The sequence below is a fragment of the Sminthopsis crassicaudata genome, chromosome 1, assembly GCF_048593235.1.
Source record: "Sminthopsis crassicaudata isolate SCR6 chromosome 1, ASM4859323v1, whole genome shotgun sequence".
In the NCBI taxonomy this organism is placed as follows: Eukaryota; Metazoa; Chordata; class Mammalia; order Dasyuromorphia; family Dasyuridae; genus Sminthopsis; species Sminthopsis crassicaudata.
This window is the reverse complement of record NC_133617.1, coordinates 62,877,724-62,901,985: the sequence shown is the minus strand read 5'-3', so window position 1 is coordinate 62,901,985 and position 24,262 is coordinate 62,877,724. Positions and strand designations below refer to the sequence as shown.

The following is a 24,262-nucleotide window of genomic DNA, read 5'->3' as shown; positions in this document are numbered from 1 at the left end:
AAAAACAGAGTTCTAAAGAAGCGAAATCACAGCTAGTTAGTGATAGATCTGGACTTGAATTCAAGAATGTTAAGAGGTGGATAGGACTTTTAACGTTGTTTAGACCTTCCAATTAATGTCTATTTCTCAATCTTTTCCCATTTTAAACCTTTCCTTTTCTTAATTCCAGCCAATAAACTTGTCTTTATTTTTTTTTTTTTTTACTGTTTCAGATAATAACTCAGTAACTTCATAGCAGAAAAACCAATTTATTCCACTACAATGATAACTTCTTCATTAAAAAGGCTTTTTAGATGGGGAAAGTAAAAAAAGTAGAATGCTAGAATCTCAAAGCTGGAAAGGAACTCGTGAAACCATGTGATTCAACAGGTGAATGTTTAATAAGGGATTAGCTACAGCAAAGGGGATGATTTTGAAGGACATGCACCCTTGTTAGTCCAATCAACCATAAAAAGCCACATAAAGCAGTATGACAGCAAAGAGGACGCTGAACCTGAAGTCAGAAAACTTGAATATGAATTCCATTTCTGCCATTTTATAGCTTTGTGACTTTATGCCTCAGTTCCCTCTTTAATAAAAGGAAGAGTTCATTAGATGAGCTCCAGACTCCTTTTCAACTAACAATCTATTTCTCCAAGAACAGTAGCCACACTCTGGGAGAGATTAAAATTGAAGGCTTAAGGAATAACAAAACAACCACAGGAACAAATCTTGTAGGATATAAAGAAAGAGAAGAGTTTTCTTAGCTGTTTCCCAGCTTCCCAAAGGTCTCAAGAATTGAAAAAAAAAAAATCAGTTCTCCAACAAAGACTAAAAACTTTCATTTCCAGTTCACATGAAAGTCAGAGAGAATTGTACTGTGACCTACATAATTTGCAACATTTGTATTTCTGTCACAGCCAAGCTCTAAGTGCAGGCTGTTCTCCACCAAGAAGAAAGGTAAAGGAGCGTGAAAACACTGCTCCACTTCTCATCTGGCAAAAAGAACAAAAATTTTCTTAAAAAATGGAAGGACTTCAATGTGGGGGAAAAAAAGCAGACCCCGACTTATGTGAGAAAGTAGAAACATAAAACAATATTACAGAAAGAAAGGGAAGCAGGAGAACATAACATTTAGAACCAAGAAACAGACAATGGTTTTCAGAAAGAACAGGGAGCTTAGAAGAAGTAGTTATCTGTTATCCAATGAAATAACCTATATCTATAGGTGCTATCAAGTGAAAAAACATCCAGGAACAGTAAGAAGTACACAAAAGCAATGGGGTAAAAATGGCACCTTGCTAGGGGATAAACAGAATCAGGTATTCATTGACCTGATAACAGAGAGAGCTACTTTTGAGAGGAGCATATATCCAATATTTGACAGAGAAAATCCTAAAAATTGTCAAACTGGATGACTGATCCAGTGCTGGTAATTTTCATTAGCAGAAATCACAATCCCAAGAGAAACCTCAAAAATACTGCTAATGATTATAAAACCCTTGAACAATGAAAGGGAACAAATGATATTTTCATCACTATTGTCCATAGAAGGCAAGGAAATCAGAAGAGAAAGATACATTTGGAAGATGAAGAACTACTTAAGAAAATGGTGTTGGGGAAAGGCATTTGGTTTTCTGGACCATATCTTAAAATAAGAGCCATGTGAAGCTTGTGGCTAGGATAGAGATATCTCCAAGTTCATAGAAGACAAAATTAAAACCAGGAGCAAGTAAAGTCATAACATCAGTTGTCTGTAACAAATAGAACAAGTATGGATAAGAAAGATGATGAAATAACAATCCTGCTGTGGAGGAAAATTTTATATAATAATTACTAGTTAGACCTAGTTGAGTGGGATCCAGAACTATGCTAAGGTGTAATTAAAAAAAAGAAAAAAAAACAATAGGAAAGAGGTGTGTGTGCATAGTGGATTAGCACTATCATGCATTAAGAAGTTTCTTCATGTGAAGAAACTAAGAAACTGGAATAGGAAAGCATGGGAAAAAATATCTGGATGAAGATAAAAGTCTAGCAGAAACAGAAGCAACACTCTCAATGGAGAACACTATAGATTACTTGGACCGAAGGAAAAAATATGAATTATGTGCAAATGGGTTACAAGTTTGTCAGAGGCATGATGTCATAGTGTTGGCGGGGGTAGTTGGGGTTAAATTATCCAGAAATCTGCTGAGGTTTTTTTCTAACAAAAATAGAGAGGTAATAATTTCCTGTCTTGCTTTATTGCTAATTTCATCCTTCAAAAGGTAGGGAGGAAATTCTATTCCAAATCTGAGTTTTACCAACTATTTGCTGAGATTAGAAATAAAAAAGAACCCTGGGAGATAGTGATCACCCTATCTTAGAGTTTGAGACATTATACCTATTGTTACAGGGACTGAAAAACAGGAAAAATCATTTCAGGAAAAATGTGAAATTCTCAAGAATGAGATTCTGAAGACAGACAGAAACAATCCATGAAGAAAAAGATGAAAAGAAACAAAAATGAAATCACAGATAATTCACCATCAACTTAAATTTTTAGAAGAATATGTTTAGAAGATGGAGGCAAGAGCAGGCGAAAGAAAATGAATATAAAAACCATAGCATGGTAATGTAAGTATAATGTAAGGAGTGACTGGGTGATAAAAGATGACAACAATTTCTTAATGTTTATCTTGTTTGAGTTTCTCTGCCTCTCCCACCCTCCAAGGAGAATGAACTTCATACTGGGAAGTATTAAATACCAATAGCTAAAAGAGAATTAATTAGTATACAAGATAACTAAGGATAGCACCAAGCTGAAGTTGATGAGTTTAAACCCACAGGTCCAGAGAAACTGCTTTCTTAGGTACTGAAAGAATTGAAATATGTGACTGATGAACTACTGTCAGTAACTTCTGAAAAACTGTGGAGAATTGGGAAGGGTACTTAAAATGTTAGAGAAGAATACATGTTTTGATTTTCAAAAAAAGATAAGAAAATAGTGTTGAAAATAGTGAATATAAGTGAACTTCATTTAAGATTTCTAGCAATGTTCTAGAGTATTTTATTAAATATATGACTGGTAAACATTTAAAAAGAGAAACAATTATCACAAAGAACTATCATAGTTTCTTCATAAGATCATGGCAGACTAATCTTATTTCAACACTTTAGATATAATTTACTTAAGTTTTTAGCAAAGTATTTGATAAAGTCTGTCATGCCATTTTAATAGAAAAGACAGAGATATAGAGGCTAAATAATAGTACAAACACATTTATTATGTATGGGATTGCCCGTCATCTAGGGGAGGAAGTAGAGGGAGGGAGGGAGGGGAAAATTTGGAAAAGTGAATACAAGGGATACTGTTGTAAAAAAAAAAAAAAAAATTACCCATGCATATGTACTGTCAAAAAAAATTATAATTATAAAATTAATTTTAAAAATGATAGTACAATTAGGAGGAGCTGGTTGAATTGTGCACTCCAAATATAAAAATTAATGGTGTGATATACTATTTTAAGGCAGGTTTTAGTGGAGTGCAAAAAAGATCTGTGTTTGACCTTCTGTTGCTATCAATGAATCAGATAAAGGTAAAGATGCAGAGTTCATATTTTCATATAGCACAAAATTAAAAGGGATAGTTACCACAGTGGATACCATGGACAGATTCAAAAACATTTTGATAGCTTATAACATGGATATACATCTAATGAGATAATGTTTAATCAAGGATCTGTTAAAATCCTATACACAGTTAAAAAGATCAATTCATAAATATAAAATAGGAGATTGAAGGATGGCTAGATCACAGACAGAAAATGCAACGTGAGTCTACAACCAAGAAAGTTAAAGTGATTCTAGGAAAGGAACAAGGTTGAGATTTGAGATTTTATTAGAATAAGGAAACTCCTGGATGATAAAAAATAATAATAATAATAATCTTACTACCAACATAGACAGCACCTACTCTGGACCTTACAAAGTCTTAGAGATGCCTAACACAGTGAGAGGTTAGTTTACTTGCCCAGGGTTGCAGAGGCTACTACTTCAGATTAGAACACACTTTGAAAGGAACAATAGAACCCAAAATATAATGTGCAAGGTCCAATAAAGGTAAACTAAATAAATTCCCTCATTTTACCTATAGGAAAACTGAAGCACCATTTTAAAAAATAACTTTTCAATTTATTCCTAAACTTCTGAATCTCATGTTTTCTAAAAATGAAACGTTTTTTAGTTTTTTTTTTCTTTTTAACAATCCTCCCCTTTTTTTTGTCCAGAATTTCCATCTACCAGGGTGACTCAGAAATTAGCAAGTTCATTTTCTAAGCCTCTTTTCTTTTGACAAATATTAGCATATTTCAAGACTATCGCTAAACAGTATATCCCTAATCTACTTTAGACACATTTAATCACATATACTTCAAACTGTAGTTATATGTACATGCAGGGGACTGAAAATCCACAATGTTTATGTATACAAAGAATGGTATACTTTATACTTCTAATGTGAATGTAGATGAAGATGGGGAGAGAAAATAACTCTGCCCTAAATTAAGCTGTGGCTCTTCAATCCTGGTCTAAATCAGTCACTTGTTTTCCTAACTCCCTTGGCTCACTATTTCATAGCAGAATCATGCAGTAAATTCACCTTTTGTTTAATATTTAGCCTAACATAAATCATAAGAACTAAATAAAGTCAGAGCCACGAGGTGTTCTGTCCCATTGCCATTCCAAAAGAAATTATTGCAAGATAAGCGCTCTTCCACTATTACCTGTTGAAACTCTATCTGTCCTTGAGGACCCAGATCTCATGACACTTCTTCCAGGAAGCCTTCTCTGATTCCCCCAGCTGAAAATGCTCTCCTTTTCCTAAGAATGCTTTATAGTACTTTCTTCATTTCTTTTATGTGGCACTTGATAAAGATGTGTCACAGTTATCTGTACACATGACTTATTTCCCTTTCTTGATGTTGAATTTCCTGAAGGCAGGGATAGTATCTTATTTATTTTTCTATGTTCTCCACTCTTTTCACTTAATAAATGTTTGTAGAAAAAGTAATATACACATCATTTATTCATTCAAAAATCACTAATTAAGCATCCATAATGCACTATTAGGCATTTATATAAAATAATTAGTAAATAATTATGGTTAATGTTTATGTCATACTTTTGTGACTTACACCCATCCACACACACTGCAGCAAGAAGACAAAGGATGTCAAGGTAGTAAAAAGCTGAACAATGAAGATGACATAGAGACAGGATAGTATTACACATCCAGACAATATGAAGAGGGATGAGGCAGGTCCAGATAAGCTTTTTTTTTTTTTTTTTTTTTTTAGCTTGACACATCATAGCTCTTGGACATCTTAGTGAGCTTGTGGGCCTGACAAGGAAAACATCCAGACTATTTTACCATAATATACTTTACCTTCGTTGAACGGGTTTTGCTAAAAACATTCCAAAATCTCAGAGTCTCATCTCCAGCACCTGTAACTATGGCCTCTCCATCGGGAGACATTGCCTGAGGAAAGGAATGGAAAACACATTGGTATCAATTTATTCTTAACAGTTCTACTCCTGTCAACTGTTAAATATGGGTATAAATTCCACTCAAACAAATCTCTTTCTTGGGGCTAGGTACAGGCTTAAATCCTGAGATATGAAGGGGGAATTAAATCATAATACTACAGTTATAATTTTCCCTTCCTATATTTTAATACTGAAATCTCAAGGAAAAATTATAGCTCAGTCTACAATTATATTTAAATTTCTGTTAGGAAAAAAATGGAAAAAATCTTTGAAACTCAGCTGCAGAAAATCTCATAAGGTCAGATAAGTTCAGTTACCTGCCTTCAAGCAGGTGAACTTTTAAATTAGGGATGAAAGATTGCTGATAAAAAAAATTGTTATTTCAAGTGATACTCAAGGCAGGAGTTTAATTTTGAGACTGTTCAATGTGAAGGTAAAAAAGAAGCATAGCCTTGTTTCCCAATCTTCACAGAATGCCGGGAATCAGAGGATCTGAGTTCAAACCCAACCTCTGACACTAGTGGATATGGAGGAGGAAATTAATACACCCCTAAAACAAAACCTATTCTTTGCATGTTTGCATAAAATTTGTATATATGAAATCAATTAAAAAGAAAAAAACCTTAAAGAGACACCATGGTATAGTGGATAGAGAGCTGGGCTTGAAACTAATATTCCCTAGGATTTAAATTGTGCCTATGCCACTGGACAAATTATTAACTTTTCCTTTCTTTAGGAAACAGTGAAAATCACTATTAGCTGCAAAGAAAGATTAGATGCAAAGAAAACAATCTATATATAAGACTGTTGTTGCCCTTAATTCTAGAAAAGAACCATGACATCAGGGAGGGGATGCCATGACATGCAAGTGAATTGGACTTAATGAGGGAGGGATGGACAAGGTCACCAGCCTCACTTTCCCTTTGAAGCCATCTGGGTCTAGTGGCCAGATACAGATCAGGAGGACTGATGGGCCTGGATGCAGGGGGAGACCCTGGTCTTTTTAAGTTAAGGTCTTCGACTGAAGCCATACTCACTCATCCAGTGATTAAGGTTAGACAGTAATTCAGGCAAACAATCTCTTTCATTTAGTCCCCCAAAACCCCAAATAAATAAATGATGTCAGAAGACTAGAAATGTAAGAAGGGGCCAAGCTGGTAAAGAGCTTTGAACAACAGAGGATTTCTATTTGATCTTGAAGGGGACTGGGAGCCACTAGAATTGAATGAATAGGGAAGTGAGATGGTCAGATCAGAACTTTAGAAAAATCACTGACAACTGATTGGAGAATGGACTGGAGTGGGAAAAAAATTATGGCCCAGAGATCAATCAAAGTAGCTATAAGTCCAGGTATCAGGTGATGAGGGGCCTGTACCAGGAGAGTAATAGCATTAGAAGAGAGAAGGGAGCATTTATGAGAACATTAAATAAAATCAATAAACTTTGAAAAAATATTGGGATTTGTGTGGGTTGTCAGGAAGAGGGTAAGTCTTGGTAGGGAGAGACAGTTCAGCTTTAGACATACAAAGAACTCCCTAGGAGCTCCCCACGTTAAATCCCAAGTACAGTTCCTATCCTTGCCCCTATTCCAAAAAAGTTAATGTGAGGGAGATTTTTTTTTCCCTACTATGAAAAAGACCTTACTTAATTAATTTTGTGTCAAGATTTCCCTGGCCCTCATTTATCAAAGATAAGTCAGAGAATCATAAGCTTTTTGGAGTCGCAAGACACATAAAAAGGTCACTTAATATAACATGTCTGAAACATGAAAAATGCTTTTATTGCAATGTTTCATAAAACAGCTGATCTGCAGAACCTGCCAAATATCTCTATCTATGTGTTTTTTCTTTTTTCCCACTAGACTCGGCCTGGATGTGGTGATTGAATAGTCAGGAAAAAGGGAATCAGAGTGAGAGGAGTGGGGCTATCAATTTTCTAAAAAGTAATATCCCTTTCGTCTTGTGCAGCAAGATAATTGTATAAACAGGTATGGCAATATTGGATTTACATATATATTTTTTACCATGTTTAATATATATTGGATTACTTACTATCTAGGAGATGGGGTGGAGGCAAGAGGGGGAAATCAGAACACAAGGTTTTGCAAGGATCAATGGTGAAAAATTATCCTTGCATATGACTTGAAAATAAAAAAGCTTCAATTAAAAAAAAAAAGGAATATCTTTTGGGAGTCAAAATTATAAAGCCCAGGAATAATTTGCCGTAAAATGGTAAGTAAATGGAAAAGACCTCAACATATCAACAACAAGTGGTCATCTTTTTTTTTGTTCATTAGCATAGTTATAATAGAGATAATTCATTATCACCCAAGGTGGCCTATTCCATTGTTGGAGGGGGAGGAAAAAAGGAAAACAGTTTTTAATAAGTGCCTGCTCATGTGCCAGTCATTGTAGTAAATGCTTTATAAACATTATTTTACAATAATATTCCCATTTTACTTGTAAGGAAACTGAGGGAGCTAGAACTGAAGTGACTTGTCTGGGGTCACAGAATTTATGTAAGAACATATTTGATTTTAGATCTTCTTGACTTCAGACCCAATGTTCTAATCACCTTACTGCCTCTAATACTTTTCTTCATATTGCTTCCATCTAGATTCCCTTTTTGGTCTGAGTTTTGCCATCTGGGACTAAGCAAAGGTAGTCTAGTCCTTCAAGACAGCAATTCAGAAATTTAAGTATACCATCATATCATCTGTAAAGAATGATAATTTGGTTTCCTCATTACCTACTCTAATTCCTTTAATCTCTTTTTCTTCTCCTATTGCCAAAGCTAGCATTTCTAATACAATTTTGAATAGTAATGGTGATAGTGGGCAACCTTGTTTCACTCCTGATCTTATTGGGATTGGTTTTAATTTGTTCCCATTACATATGATGCTTACTGCTGGTTTTAAATAGATGCTAGTGATCATTTTAAGGAAAAGTTCATTTATTCCTATACTCTTCTAGTGTTTTTAATAGGAATAGGTGTTGGATTTTATCAAATACTTTTTCTGCATCTATTGAGATAATCATATGATTTTGTTAGTTTGGTTACTGATATAGTTGATTTATGCTACAAATTTTCCTAATATTGAACCAGCCCTGCATTTCTGGTATAAATCCTACTTGGTCACAGTGTATTATCCTAGAGATGACTTTCTGTAATCTCATCACTATTCTTTTATTTAAGATTTTTGCATCAATATTCATTAAGGAAATTGGTCTATAATTTTCTTTCTGTTTTCACCCTACCTGATTTAGCTATCAGCACCATACCTGTGTCATAAAAGGAAAGCAATTCAGAAATCTAAAGACAAGCTCTCCACTCCTATCTGTGGAATAGCTTCCCAGCTGGTTTCTCATCCTCCGATTTTTTCCCTTTTAATCTGTTCAGACCAGGTTCCACACCCTTGCTCAAAAACCTTCAATAACTATCTCCCTATATCCTTGCCTTTAGAATAAAGCAAATGAGAGGATAGGGTGCTGGACCTGGATTCAGGAAGATCTGAGTTCAAATTCTGCCACAGAAACTTATTTCTTGTTTATATACATTTAGTTAAGTGACTGGCTGCCTCATCTGTAAAATGGAGATAATAATAGTATCTATCTCCCAGGGTTGTTATGAACATCAAATGAGATATTTGCAAAGCATTTTGAAAATCGTAATATACTTTATGAATGTTAATTACTCTTACTATAATTAAAATGAAAATTCCTTGGTCTGAAATTCTTTAAGTTAAATTCAAGAACTTTCACAATTAGCTTCATCTTACCTTTTCCTGGACCTTATTTCACTTTCTCCCTTTTCAAATACTCCAGCAAAATTTGTCCCCTGAATTCATCATCTTGCCATCTCTATGCACTCACACAAATCACTCTCTCCACCTGCTATGACTAGAACATATTAACTAACTTCTTACTTCTGTCTTCTGGAATCTTTATATTTTTCTTCAGTTATTGTTAGTATTCTTTCTCTCTTCAAATTTTCCTTCAGTATCATGTCTTATGTCTCCCTTACTCCCCCCCCCCCCCCTTACTTCCTACCTTGTATTATCCTTACTTATATTCAAGTTCTAACTACCCACTACCTTCCTTGTAAGCTCCTTGACTAGAGGGACTGTTCTTTTTATATAATCAATACCTAGTACACATTTTTTTTTTTTTCCAACAGAAACAAATCTATTTCAAGCCCCAAAGCACAGTGTGGCCACCAAATGAGTTTGGAAAACAAAACAAAACAAAAACCTTCTGTTGTTCAGTGACTTACCAGATATAAAACTCGGTATGAATGCCCTGTTAGTTTGGCTACTTGTGTCAGGGAAGGGTATTTCCAGACAAGGATCTGATTTTGTGAGTATCCATGTGTGCTCACCTGAGAGGGAGAAGGAACACAAGAAATTTCAAAACAAGGGCAGCGGGCCCAAGGATGACTGCTCTCCTGGAGAATGAATAGCACATAGTTCTTGGACATCTCAAGTATGGGAAGTGCTGTTCTGGGTGGAATATAAAGTCTACCATCTAATTTAATATTTCAACGAACAGTTTAATTATTCATATCTATTACTGACTTAAAGGCAATGACCATGAATTACAGTTCTTTGCTATCTTTCCTAGTGCTTAGCACATTACAAGCCAGAGGATGACAATCCTCAAGTGGCATGAAAGATCGCATTGATTTATTCCCTTGAGAGCAAATGATAGAAAAAGAAACTATGTTCTGGAACACATGTACTCAGAAGCCCAGAGACAGGTCCTTAGTGGGACAGATGCAAAGAAATAAAGAGCCAGACAGACATCTCAGAGAGAACCTGGTCCAACCTGTACTTTAATAGGAAAACTCTGATAACATTCCAAACAAATGGATGGCCAGTCTCTGCCAGTCTTTCTTGCCATCTCTGTGCCCCATTTTTGGAGAGTTCCAACTGATAGGGAGCTTTTGCTTACATCAAGGCCCAATCTCTTTCTGCAACTTCTACTCCAAGACTTCGAAGTGCTGTCTCAAACTACACCCTCCAACACTTCAATAACCTCCACACTACCCCCACCCCCCAAAAAAAGTCAGGATGTAATGACACATGCTCAGGAGGAGGGTAAGGGCAAGAGAGGTTCTCCCCTTCTCCTCATCCCTTTCCCACCAAGTGGACCCCCATTTTCCTGCAACCAATGCTGATGCACCAATAAGAAATGTCACGTGTCAATCTTTGGCACATACCCTACAGACTGACAAACCATGGGACATTTGTTTGACAAACACTACAAGGCTGTCTGGCACTTACTAGTTCATTGGCGTGTTTAGACCAGGCCAGGTTGCACACTTGGGAACCAGTGTCAATACATTGCAGGGGCTGTCCTGTGAGTGTGTTCCAGAAGCGGATGCAGCGGTCAGCCGTTCCACCACCTGACGCCAATAAACCATGCTGGTGGGGAGACCAGGCAATTGCTTTCACAGCTGCCAGATGCTCAGTGTACTGCTGAACAGGACTTAAACTGGAGTGGTTCCAGACCAGAAGCTGGGGAAAAAAGAAGAGATGAAATCCATTATCAATCTGAGTTTTCAAAACAGTAACATGAATGATTTTTGAACTCCCACAGCTAGACTGATCTTTGTAGGTTCAACAGGGGAAATGGCTTCCTTAAGGTCAGAAGGGAGTTATTTATGGACTGTGACTAGAAGCACAAGTTCAAAGAACTTGAGAGGGAGAAGATCTCACAGATGATCTTATCTCACCATCTCATCTGACAGATGAGACAACTCAAATTTACAGTGGTTAAGTCACATGCCCATGGGCACACATACAGGATGGAGCAAAGATCTGATTCATCCCAAGGTCCAAATCCATCCAGATCATCTTATCTTCTCACAGATATCTAGTCTCCCTTTCAACAAATGCCTTATAAGCCTATGTGCCCAATTCTGTCAAAGAAATCATTTCACATGTAAAAAAGAAAATATGTAACTCAAAAGAAATAACCATTAACAGTAGACTACAACATAAGCATATAGTTTAGCACCCAAAATATATCAGGGGCTAGGGTTAAAAAAACAAACAAAACAATAATGAAGCTGATCCTATCCTCAAGGAATTTACATTTGTTAAGTAAAATGTATGCATATAAATAGTATATATGAAATAAATATAAGGCTTTAAATGCCAAACAGTAGAGTCTGTAAATGACTCCAAAAGAAAGAACCACCAAAGCTTAGAGCTTACTGATTGGAATATAATTTAAATACCTGTGCTTCTGATTGCTAGTTAAGTGTCAAGAATAGAATGAAGAAGGGAGGCATATAGAAATGCAGGAAGACCTATTAGGAGGCTACCGCAATAGTTCAGTAAAGTGATGATAAGGGCCTGAACTAAGGGGAAGGCTGTATAAGTAGAGAGAAAAGGATGAATGAAGGAGATGCTAGAGAAGGTGTGTATATATAGGGTGTGTGTGTGTGTGTGTGTGTGTGTGTGTGTGTGTGTGTGTGTGTGTGTGTGTACAGAGAGAGAGAGAGAGAGAGAGAGAGAGAGAGAGAGAGAGAGAGAGAGAGACTTAGCATCCTCTTTCTCCTCCTCATAAATAACATTTATATAACATGTATTAAATGTCAGGCACTTTACAATTATTACTTTGTTTCATTCTCACAACTCTTAGTAGATATTATTATTATTCTCATTTTACAGATGAGGAAACATGGTTAAGTAATTTGCTCAAAGTCACTTAGCTAGTAAGTGTTTGAGGCTGGAATTGACTAATTTCAGGCCCAGTACTCTATCCAGTGAACCACTAAGCTACCTAATATGAGAAAGGGTGAAAAATTGAGGATGGCTCTTGAGATGTCAAAGTTAGGTTTACTGGAAGAATGGCAGTGCCCTTAAAAGAAAGGATGACATTTGGAAAAGGGATAGATGGGGGGAGAGAAATTAATTTTGATTTTGACATATGAAAACAGATTACTTATATCATACTTTAATAGTTTTAAAATTTTATTATTCTGTTTTCTCTTTAATTTAACCACAAGATTTTTGAGGGCTACAAGTTATAATAATAATACTGATGAAGATGATGAAAACTCACCTTCATCCATCACTTTAATATTGACAAAGTGCTTTCCTCAGATAATCTGTTAAATAGGCAGACAAATATTCACATTCCCACATTAAAGATGGGGATACCAAAGCTAAATGGGGTAATGTGGTTCACATTACCATAAGTTCATAATCCCATGGGTATTATGTGCCAGAGACAGGATTCAAGCCCCAAGTTGGTTGATTCCCAGTCCTGTGTTTTTCCACTCTATCCCATATCTTGTTGGGCCTGGGACAGTGACAGTGGGAACAGAGCAGAAGTTCAATCACTTCTATACCATGTCAGCTCATATTACCCTTTAAGAGAGGCAGGATTTGGCCTTCCCACACCCTAGAAAGAGAAAGAAAACCTAGCAGCTGATAAATCACACCATGGCACAGCTGAGACTATTTGCAACGACCAAAAGTCCCTATTACACTGCCAGGTGCTTAAGGAAGATTCTGTTGTTTTTCAACTTTGTATTCCTAATGTGGAACAAGAACTTTGTACACTGTAGATGCTTAATAATAAGTGGTTAGTTGAGACACAAGACTTTACCATTGTTAGAAGAGGCCAAGCAATTCTATACCTTATTATCATTTCCACCCGATGCAAGAAGCTGGTGATCAGTGGACCACTTTAGCCCACACACCTCCTGCCGGTGACCTTGCAGCCGTCGTTCAGTCTGCACAGGGGGTGTTCGGATATCTCTCTGGAGAATCATCCTATCCCTGCTCCCAGAAGAAAGTTGGTCTGCATTCCAGGCCAATGCACCTAAGACAGAGAAATAGTAACCTGAGAAAGTATACAAGGATGTTGCCAAGAAGCCAAACAGAGGCAGCCCTGATAGATAAGCAACTGTTCTATGAAATTTTCCTTGGAGAAGACCAGAAACATGCACAGTTTTGCTTGGAAAGTGAAGTGAGTTAAAAATCCCTGCCTGCAAACAGCTAAATTAGAGAAATATTATGACTCTCAGAATTCTAGGGCTAGAAAGGACACTGGAGTTTCACCAAACTTGTGTGCCTGTCTGATGTTTGAATTCTTGTTACAAATTCTCAATAAATGGCATCCAGTCAAGCTGGTGGCCAACAAGTATTTATTAAGTGATTGTTATGTGTCAAGTACTATGTTAGGTAATAGAGACACAAATACAATGAAACGTCCCTGCCCTCAAGGAACTCAAAGTCTATAACCAAAGGAGATGTCATATATGTAACAAACATAGGTTCATGCAAAGCTTGAACTGAGCAGTTGAACCCATTCTTCATATTATGGAGAATTCACTTAAAATATATATATTTTAGGTTTTTTAATTTCTTCTCTCCCCTCCACACCTTCAAATGTGCTTGAAGGAAAAACAAAATCTTTGTTAAAAACATGTAGAGTCAAGCAAAACAAATTTTCATTTTTGCCAGGTCCAAGAAAAAAAAAAGTTTCATTCTGGGCTCAAACCTCTCTATCCTCTATCAAATGATAGCATATATCGTCATGAATCTTCTGTAACTGTGGGTAATCATCATAATGATCAGAATTCCTAATTCATCCAAAATTGTTTGTCTTTATTACACAGTTGTGTTTTCATAAATTGTTTTCCTGGTTCCGCTCACCTTATGCTGTGTTGTTTATATAAGTCTTCCCAAATTTCTCTGTAACCATCCACTTTGTCATTTCTTTATATAGCACAATAGAATTTCATTTTATATACCATTACCATATTGTTCAGCCATTCTCCAATTTATGAATACCTCTTTAGATCCCTATACTTTTTTTTTTTTTTTTTTTTTGAGGCTGGGGTTAAGTAACTTGCCCAGGGTCACACAGCTAGGAAGTATTAAGTGTCTAAGACCAGATTTGAACTCGGGTCCTCCTGAATTCAAGGCTGGTGCTCTATCCACTGCGCCATCTAGCTGCCCCTATACTTTACTTTAAAAAAAAAAAAAAAAAAAAAAGTTTCTTCTCTCTCTGAATTTTCATTGAGCTTTAGGGTGTGTTCTGCTTATGATGAATCTCTCCTCTCTATTTCCCAGTGGGGTGAAATGTATTTTAGTACCCAAATCTGTGTGTGATAACAGTAAATTTCAAATGTTAGCCATTCTCCCCAAAGCTCTTTTCCTTATGTACCCTAATTATATGGGGAAAATTTTCCTAATTTTTTCCTCCACCTATACTCCTTTTTTCCTTCCTTTTCATTCTTCTTTTAAGATCTTCATGACATGACAGAATCATTCCTTGGACTTGTCTAGGAATATTGCTTCTGAGATCTGATGATGACAGGGTTTAGAAGAGACAGATCTGCCAACTTTCCAACTTAGAATATAAATTTTATCTAAAATTGATTAACCAATCCTTCCTTCTCATGAAAATGAACTCCTTTGTTCCTTCCTTCAGAAAATTGTTCCTTCCTTCTTTGTTATCTTCTTCATTGCTATTCCTTATCACTATATTCATTCATGTTTACCTTGTTATGTTTGTATTAATTCATGTGTTTGAATTTCAAAATTCTATACAGTTAAGATCTTTGTCACATGGAACTATTTTCAATATGGTCCATTTAATTTTCAGAGTTTGTTGTTTGGTTAAGGTTTTGTACCTAAATTGTTCATTCTCTTTTCAACATTTTTCTTCCAGAGCTCTTATTTCTTTTCCAAAAAATTTTCCCCTCGATAATTCTTATTTCATCAACAAAAACTTTTTTTAAAGTTTTTTTTTAAAAGCACTTGCTTCTTATCTTCCAGGAATTTTAGTTGCATTTGTCTCCAAGATGTATTACTCCTTGAGCCTCCTGCTAGATGTTTAATACTCATTTTCTTCTTTTGGATTTGTGTCTTGAGCATCTCTGACAGAGAAACAACTCTTTACGATAGAGTGTTTTATTTTGGTTTTTTTTTGGTTTTGCTCTTTCTTCTGATTGAATTTGTGACTTTGAATTTGACCCTATTAAGAGCTGGACTTACGGTACTTCTGTAGGGAAAATGTGGTCCTGCTGCTTTCTTTGGTTATTGAGTACTGTGGTTTTCTAAGATCTCAGGGTTGGCTCAAGCATTGAAATGTTCCCAAAGTGGTCTGACCCAAGGTGCAGTCTGAACATTGCAAATTCCTGACCTGGGTATGGGTTTGAACAAGAGTAGATTATTTCTTAACCTGGCCACTATCAGCAATCTAGGAAACCCAGCTGATTCAGAGTTACAAGAGCGTAGGTTCCCCTTTAGTCTGTGTTTGCACCAATGTTATTCCTCTGCAGACTTCAAACTGGGGTGGAACCTGGAAATGATACTCTATTCTGCTCCTGGTAACTGAGCCACACTTTCTTTTATTTTTTGATTCTGAACTTGTTCTTGACTCTACATAGTGCCCAAAACCTAGGGGAGGTGGAGGAAAAAGCTCCTTTTATCAATGCCCCTTGGATCTGACTTAGAACTGAATACTGGGCAACAACAAAGCTGCCTCTTTGCACTTGTTCCACTTGCACTTGTCTGGTACCAGTAATACATAGATTCTCCCTGGGTGCTGGAATGCTTCACACACCAGTATCCTTTGCTCTAAGGCTCCTTCACAGTGAATTTTGTGTCCCCCCTATGCCAACCCAGCCTAGAAAAATGATTCACTCATATATATATATATATATATTTTTTTTTTTTTTTTTTTGCTGAGTCAATTAGAGTTAAGTGACTTGACCAGGGTCACACAGCTAGGAAATATTAAGTGTCTGAGACTGCATTTGAACTCAGGTCCTCCTGACTTCAGGGCTGGTGCTCTATCCACTGCACCCACATTTTTTTCTTAGCTACTCCTATCTAGGTTCAGTTTGGTGCACTTTCTAGAGCTAGATGTTTGGAGGTTTGTTGTTTTTTTATTTTTCCTGGGGAAGAAGGGGATGGCAACGAGTTCCTCACTGAACTGTTTCTTCCTATTTTGACATCTTGGCTCACCTGGGAACTTGCTTTCTTGAGAAGGATGGTGAAGTACAAAGAATGTTGTTTGGGAAATTTAAACTAGGCTCAAGCTGCTAGATAATAACATGATCTTCAATCTATGGAGTGAAATCCCAGATTAGTTATTTAGATAATCTCCTCCTACCCTCTTATTTTTGTTGCTGTTTCTTACCAACTCTGGCTGTGTGACCTTCTAGCATGGACAGTTTCTTCCCTGCAGCTGCATCCCAGATCTGTACAAAGCCTTTATGTGTGCCAACTGCTACCAAGTTTCCCTAAATCAGCAAAAGACATACACAAAGAATGAACTGAGAGGGATGAGAAAAGAAAACATGCAGAAAAGGGAGAGAACTCCAAACAGATTTAGTGTTCTCCAACTTTCATAAATGCTTTTCCAGATTAAAAAAACAAAAAAAAAAAAAAAAAAAAGCAAAAAAACCAAAAATTTATAGTCATAGCCTAACAATAGAAGAAGATATCTTCTTTTTTCAACACAATTCTTGTTCCTTTCCATTATCATGATTGCCTGTTCTGGCATTAACAAATTTGATCCAAGAATAAGCTACATCATGAATTCTTTAGGGGGAGAAGGAAAGAGGAAGGAACCGCCTTCCAATGGTGGAATGCCAAAACTCTTGCTGACAAGCTGAAGAAAGGAAGAGCGGTGCTCTTATAAAGGCATAGAGTGCTTGGAAGGAATAATTCCTAATTTTCACAAGTGTAGGGGGCACCAAAAATGTTCCTGTTTGTTGTCTTTGGCACATATGCAACAGGCTGTTAATCTTAATATAGGATTTCATGTCATTACTAATAATAATGAGTCTTAGTAAAATATGCTAAACAAATTCAAGGAAAACAATTACAAATAATTGTAACATATAAACAGAAGTATTATGTCAGCAACAGATTCACTTAGAAAGCAATTTTATCATGTTTTAAGTATTTTACATATGAGAAAACTGAAGCCCAGAAAGGGTAAATGACTAGTCCAAGATCATATAAGTAGCCAATGGCAGAGCTGGGATTCAAATTCATGTCGTCTTGATTTCAAATTCAATGCTCTTTCAACATTTTACTGATGTCACAAGATTATCATGTGGAAAATGTTTTTATAAACGTTAAAGAGCTTGTAGGAATTTCCCCCCCACTCTACCATACTCTCCCAGAGACTTTCTCTGTTAAAGAAGACAATTCTAGTTGCTGCTATTCAAGAAAGAACAACAAATTTTTAAAAAATCCTAAGCATGGAACAGATGTTGGTGACTGTTGTCCAGTGGGACAATCGTGTCCAACTTTTTGTGACCCCATTGGAGATTTTCTCAGCAAAAATATCAGAGCGATTTGCCTTTTCCTTCTCTAGCTCATTTTACAGATGAGAAATTGAGATGAACATGGTGAAATGACTTGTTCAGGGTCATACAGCTAATAAGAGTCTTGAGGTCAGATTTGAATTCAGGAAGAGGAGTCTTTCTGACTTTAAGCCCAGGACTCTACACACTGTGTCACCTGGATATCTTATTGGGACAAAGTCATTAATTTTTAAGAATCTTGATAACTCTTTTTAAGTTTTTAGTATCAGTTGAGTACTGGTGAAACAATTTCAGCACTAAACCACCCTATAGTGCCCATAAAAAACACTTTGTACTGACCCGTTCAGACCAGCCCACAGAAGTCACAGAATCTCCTTCCACAGACAGGTCACATAGCCTGGTTACCTAGAAAAAAGCAAACATTCACAATATTGAGGTACACAACTACTCACACTCCATATAGATGCTAACTCTACCTATCTCTATTTAGCTTTCTCTCCTCCCCAGGGGTGCCAGTAGGTTCCAACTGGGTGGTTTCCTCACAATCAACTGCACTGAAGGTCATTTTTGCTTCCAAAGCTTTTTTAAATTCCATTTCCCCCCAAATAGAATGTCTTTAGTCTTCTCTCCTATCTGAATCTGATCCAGCTGTCAAAAGTCACCTCAAGTTTGTTTGAATTCTCCATTCCTCTGTTGCCTATGCCTGAAATTCCTATTGTATTGCCAACATCACACAAGTTAGCGCTTAATGATACCTGACATTTAAGATTTACAAAGCACTTTATATACATTATCTCATTTGATCCTCCACCTTGAGAAGCAGGCACTAACAAATTATTCTTCTCATTTTACAGATGAAGGAAATGAAATATTGAGAGATTAAATGATGTGTTCCAGATAATTCTGCAACAGTTAGGATTTACTGACTCCAAGTTCTGTGTTCTTTCTGTTACAATATAATACAGTTCCTACAACTATAATATGAATATAATAGAGATTCAATAAAAGTAGAATTGATTGATGGAGAAAGCAAGAAAGGATTATGACCACTAATTAGACTTCATCTGTTCTCATGAACAATGCGATAAGGCCTCATAATTACAGGGCAGTCAGAACTACTAGGATTCTAAAAGCCTTCCACATTTCTTAGGTCTTTACTTACAAACAAGTATTTAAACAGTGTGGTACTGAACCTAGAACTATTAGGAGTATGTTGCACAAACCTTAAAATGATATAAAGATGTAAGCTATTGACTTGCTTATATTATATGTCATCAACTCTGACAGTCTATGTTCTCAGATCTCTGATAGTTTAATAAGTTCTATGAGCTAAAGTCCTTTCTAGGTCAAGCTAAGATCGTTTTCAGCATTAAAGTTCTATGTTCTAAAGTGTCTTCCATTTCAACTAAGTTGTGTGTTCTATAGTCTCTTCTAGCACTAATAATCTACATTCTATAAATGTTTATTTTTGCTATTATGTCTCTCTCAGTTCTAATAATTTTAAAGTATTTTTCTAAATTTTTTTTTTTTTACTTTATGACCTAAGGTCTTATCTAGCTGTAACATCTGATGTACCAAAGTTAACAGAGAACAGAAAAACCACATTCATTTATTTGCTTTTTTAAAAAATACACGAAACCACTTGAGAATCTCTTGTGGTAACTTAAGATAGAACAGAACCAATCCAGCAGACTCCCTCTTGTCCATTGCTTCTACTCTTCTACTTTTATTCCAAAAGGCCTATCATCCATACCTGGCTGGTACATGCACTCCATAGGTAAACACAAGTGCCCAGGCCAACACTTAAGACGTTGAGGGAAGACCAGTCTACTAGATTCAGGTAGAAGTCATCTTGGAGCTCAGGGGCATCAAGAACTTTGAAAGGGATTTTAGAAATTTTTCTGGTGGGTTTCCGTGGAGATCTTAATAACTTCTGGCTATTTACCAAAAAAAAAGAAAAAAATTATATGGATAGATAGATATATATGGATGTGTGTGTGTCTCAACATAAGAGAAAAATTTCATATTATACTTTTGCCACTAGAAACAGTACTTTTCAATGGTAATAATAAAAATTGATGATGAAGAAAATACAAATTTTCTTTCAGTCTTTTCATGTACACAGGGAGGCAGGTCATTAATTCAAACACTTTAGTGACTACTATTAAATTCAAGTTAAGGATTGAAAAAATTCATTAAAAATCATTCACTCCAAATTCATTGAAACATGAGAAGATTGGTATAAAATGATAAAGCTTGAAGAATGCAGAACCAATCAATTAATAAACATGATATGATCAATTTTTTGTTTAGATTTTCAATCATACTTTTCTTTTTTATTATTATAAAGAAACATTCAACTGAGAAGGCAGAATTTTTTTTTAAAAAAAGGCATAAACAGAAAAAAGAAAATCATGACGACAATTGTGATTATTACAGAGAAAAAGTAAAGAAATTCTATAAAAACCTCAGTTTTTCAAATGAAATCAGCATAGACACTCACTATTCAACATGTAGCTGAATGCTTCTATTAGTCAGTTGATAAATTTTTATTAAATGTCTCCTTTGTTCCAGACACTGTTGCTAGGTACTAGGGATATAATAAAGGCAAAAAAGGCAGTTCTTGCTCTCAAGAAGGTCTACATAAAGCAAGATAAATCAGAAAATCAAGAGAAGAAAGGCGCTAGGTATGAAGGGGAATCAGCAAAGGCTTCCAGAAGAAAATAAGTTTTAGACAGGATTTGAAGGAAGCCAGGGGAAGAAGTTGTGGAGGGAAAGTATTCCAAACATAAAGAATAGTCAAAAGGCATGCCTCCAGTTGGGATAAGGAATATCTTGTTTGAGAAACAACAAGGAAGTCATTGTCACTGTACAATAGAGTATATGATGGCAGAGTAAGATGTAAGATGATTGTTGTTTGTCCTTTGTTGTAGACAAAGATTATGACATTATGATGTTAGAGGGATGATGCTGTGACATGCAAATGAAGCTGGGCTGGGCAAGGTCACCAGCCTCACTTTCCCCTCCAGTAGCCTAGATATAGAGCAGGATAACTGGAGACGGCCCTGAATGCAGTAGAAGAACTTGGTTTTTTAAAACTAAGTTATTCAATAGGTCTTGGTTTGACTAAGGCCATACCCATTCAGTGATTAAGGCTAGGAAGCAATCTAGGCAAAGAATTTCCTTTCATCTAGTCAAGAAAAATCTAAATAAATAAATAAATGATATAAGACGACTAGGAATGTAGGAAGGGGCCGAGCTGGTAAAGACCTTGGAATGGCAGGGGATTTGGGGGATTGGAGGGGACTAGAAGCCACTGGAATTGAATGAATAGGGGAGTGAGGTGGTCAGACCAGAACTTTAGTAAAATCACTGCCAGCTGAGAGGAGAATGGACTGGACTGGGAAGAAATTTGTGACCCAGACATCAATAAGCAAGCTACAGTTTGCTGTCCAGGTATGAGGTGATGATAAAGGACCTGTACCACGACAGTAGCAGCATTTATGAGAATATTAAATAAATAAAATCAATAAACTCTGAAAAAATATTGGGGGGGGGGGCTGCAGTTAAAAACTGTACATAAGTTACAAGTCTAGGTGATTAGAAGGGTAGTATCCTTCTAATCTTATCATAGGGAAAGTCAAGAAAAGAGGAAGTCTTGATAGGGAGAGATAGTTGAGCTTTAGATAATGCTGAGTTTAAAATATAGAAGGAACAACCAGTTCAAGACAGCTAGTGAGATGTTAAGTGGAGGTCAGTAGAAGTTCTGGGTAAGCAGATTTGACAATCCTCAGCATAGAGATAATTCAATCCACAGGGGCTGCTGAGATCATCAAGTGAAGACGTATGGAAGAATAGAAGGCCCAGGACAGTGCTTTAGAGCAAAGGGTCTTAAACTGTGAGTGAGGATACCATATGAAGACATGAACTGAATGTGGGGATTGCATAATTATGACTTATTATCAGTAAATGTTTGATTTTTATACACCTCTCTGTTTATATGCCACAAGCAACAGAGCAAAGTGTTCTTTTAGGAGATGTAAAAGTAATGTATGGAATTTATCATATACTTTAAAGCAGATGAAACAGAGATTCAGTTTCATATCATTGCTGAGGATCTTTTAATGGCTTTCTCTTTTGCCTACTGTTCATGTCTAAATAATTTAGCCTGGCATTTAAGGCTCTTTGTTATGTAGTTCAGCTATCAGCAAATCAATCAGTGAAATCTGGCCCCTCTGCCTAGAACTCAGGTATCTACCACTCAAGAATTGCCCATGGAGTGACTGATAACCTTATTCTTTGGATGCAGAATCTGACTGTACCTTTTGTTGCTGACTGGGGACAAAGAATATGGAGAAACTTCGTTACCATCATCAGGACTTGAGCGCTTTGTGCTGAGGGAGTACTGAAAAAGGAAATTTGAAATTAGAGAAGGAAAACATGCAACAAAAAACTCCCAAGTCTTACAGATCTAGAAGATGATCTACACAAACAAAATTACAAAAGAGAAACAAAGCAAAAAAGAAACTTGAAATTCATTTCATAGAAACTATGCTAGAGCTGACACACTCACACCAATTATTGTCAATTACTGTCAATGTAATGTATTTGAAAGTAAGCATCTTGAGATTATACTCTATACAACCTACAAAATACAATATTAAATGACAATATTATAACAAGCCTTTAAAACTACTTAGAAAGGAGATTTGTATAGCCCTTTCCCTATATTTTAACTAACCCTGTAATTTTGCAAAGGACATCAATTAGCACCAAGTCAAAAGGGCAGAGAAAATCCCAGAGAGGTGTAACATGACTGGAATACCAAGTCTCCTATGCTGAGAGATGTGATATAGTAAAAAGGGAATTGGCTTGACAGGCTGGGTGCTAGTCCTGGCTATGCCACTAAACTCATCATGTCACCATTTACAAGTCACTATGTAACTAAATTGGATGATTTCAAAACTTTCTCCTCTTAACTCAACATCCTACATTCTATGACTGCAAGCAATTCTCATGCAGGAAAAAATATATTGACTGAAGAAGAGTTGGAAGAGATGCCTTTTTATTTGCCTAAATCTGCTTTATTCCCCAGGAGATGATGTTGTCTCTTAATGAGACACAGCTACAAATATAATGAAATGGGGTAGAAAAGCAAGGAATGAGGCTTACTGTGTCCTTCTAAGACTCAAGAAACTTCAGTGATTTCCCACTAGCCTCAAGGAGAACCCTAAATTCTTCACCTAGGCATTAATTCCCACTCCCTAAATCTAATTTCAAAGTGCCTTTTTTTTTAATTAAAATTTTTTTATTAAAGCTTTTTATTTTCAAAACATATGCAAGGATAATTTTTCAACATTAACCCTTGCAAAATCTTGTGTTCCAATTGTTCCCTTTTCCCCCACCCCCTCCCCTAGACAGCAAGTAATTCAATATATGTTAAACATAGTAAAAATATGTTAAATCCAATATATGCATACACATTTATACAATTATCTTGCTGCACAAGAAAAATCAAAACAAAAAGGAAAAAAATGAGAAAAAAAATGCAAGCAAAAATGACAAAAAGAGTAAAAATGCTATATTATGATCCACATTGAGTTTCCACAGTTCTCTCTCTGGATGTAGATGGCTTTCTTCATGACAAGATCATTGGAACTGGTATGAATCATCTCATTGTTGAAAAGAACCACATCCATTAGAATTGATCATCATAAAATCTTGTTGTTGCTGTGTACAATGATCTCCTGATTCTGCTCATTTCACTTAGCATCAGTTCATGTTAAGTCTCTCCAGGCCTCTCTAAAATCATCCTGCTGGTCATTTCTTAAAGAACAATAATATTATATAAACTTCACATACCATAACTTATTCAGCCATTCTCCAACTGTTGGGCATTCACTCAGTTTCCAGTTTCCTTCCACTACAAAAAGGGCTGCCACAAATGTTTTTGCACATGTCCCTTTCCCTCAGTGTGCCTTTTCAAAGGACTTAGTTCAAATTTGACATTTGAGGGAAACTGCAATCCTAGCCTCTTTGAACCTGACAATCTATCTCCCATCTCTTTGTATTTGCAGAAGTTATCTGTCTAGAATCTGATTCCTCAACTCTGCCTTTCAGAATCCATCTTCCTTCAAGGTCTTATGAACATAAGATGCCATTTTTGCAAAGTTTTCTCTCTCTTTCTCTTCCATCCCTGCAAATCCCTCTCCTCAAAATATTTTGCATTTCCTTTTTGTATGCATACAGCACCACTCTTACAGAATGCAAGCACCTTGTAGGCAGGGATTATGTTGAACTGAATTGAACTGAGCCCTCTAACCTAAGACTTCCATCTACAAGGCAAAATGTAACCTGCCAACAATTCCATTCAGAAGAGTACAGATAAATTCCCTTTGGCTAAGCTGTCTAGATTGGTATATAAATGAATACAAACTCACCTAATCCACTC

General features: G+C 36.2%; 1 protein-coding gene across 3 annotated transcripts in view; it reads right to left on the bottom strand.

Moving 5' to 3' along the window:
- Positions 1-24,262, bottom strand: part of FZR1 (fizzy and cell division cycle 20 related 1) — an 89,176-nt gene that overhangs the window by 4,014 nt on the left and 60,900 nt on the right. For all 3 annotated transcript variants that reach the window (XM_074307452.1, XM_074307444.1, XM_074307435.1), the window contains exons 6-13: positions 22,134-22,216; positions 19,565-19,748; positions 18,151-18,216; positions 16,674-16,776; positions 13,156-13,340; positions 10,787-11,020; positions 9,778-9,882; positions 5,405-5,497 (exon numbers count right to left, since the gene is read on the bottom strand). In XM_074307452.1, the coding sequence (XP_074163553.1) occupies positions 5,405-5,497; positions 9,778-9,882; positions 10,787-11,020; positions 13,156-13,340; positions 16,674-16,776; positions 18,151-18,216; positions 19,565-19,748; positions 22,134-22,216 (1,053 nt within the window). The remainder of the gene's footprint in view (positions 1-5,404; positions 5,498-9,777; positions 9,883-10,786; positions 11,021-13,155; positions 13,341-16,673; positions 16,777-18,150; positions 18,217-19,564; positions 19,749-22,133; positions 22,217-24,262) is intronic.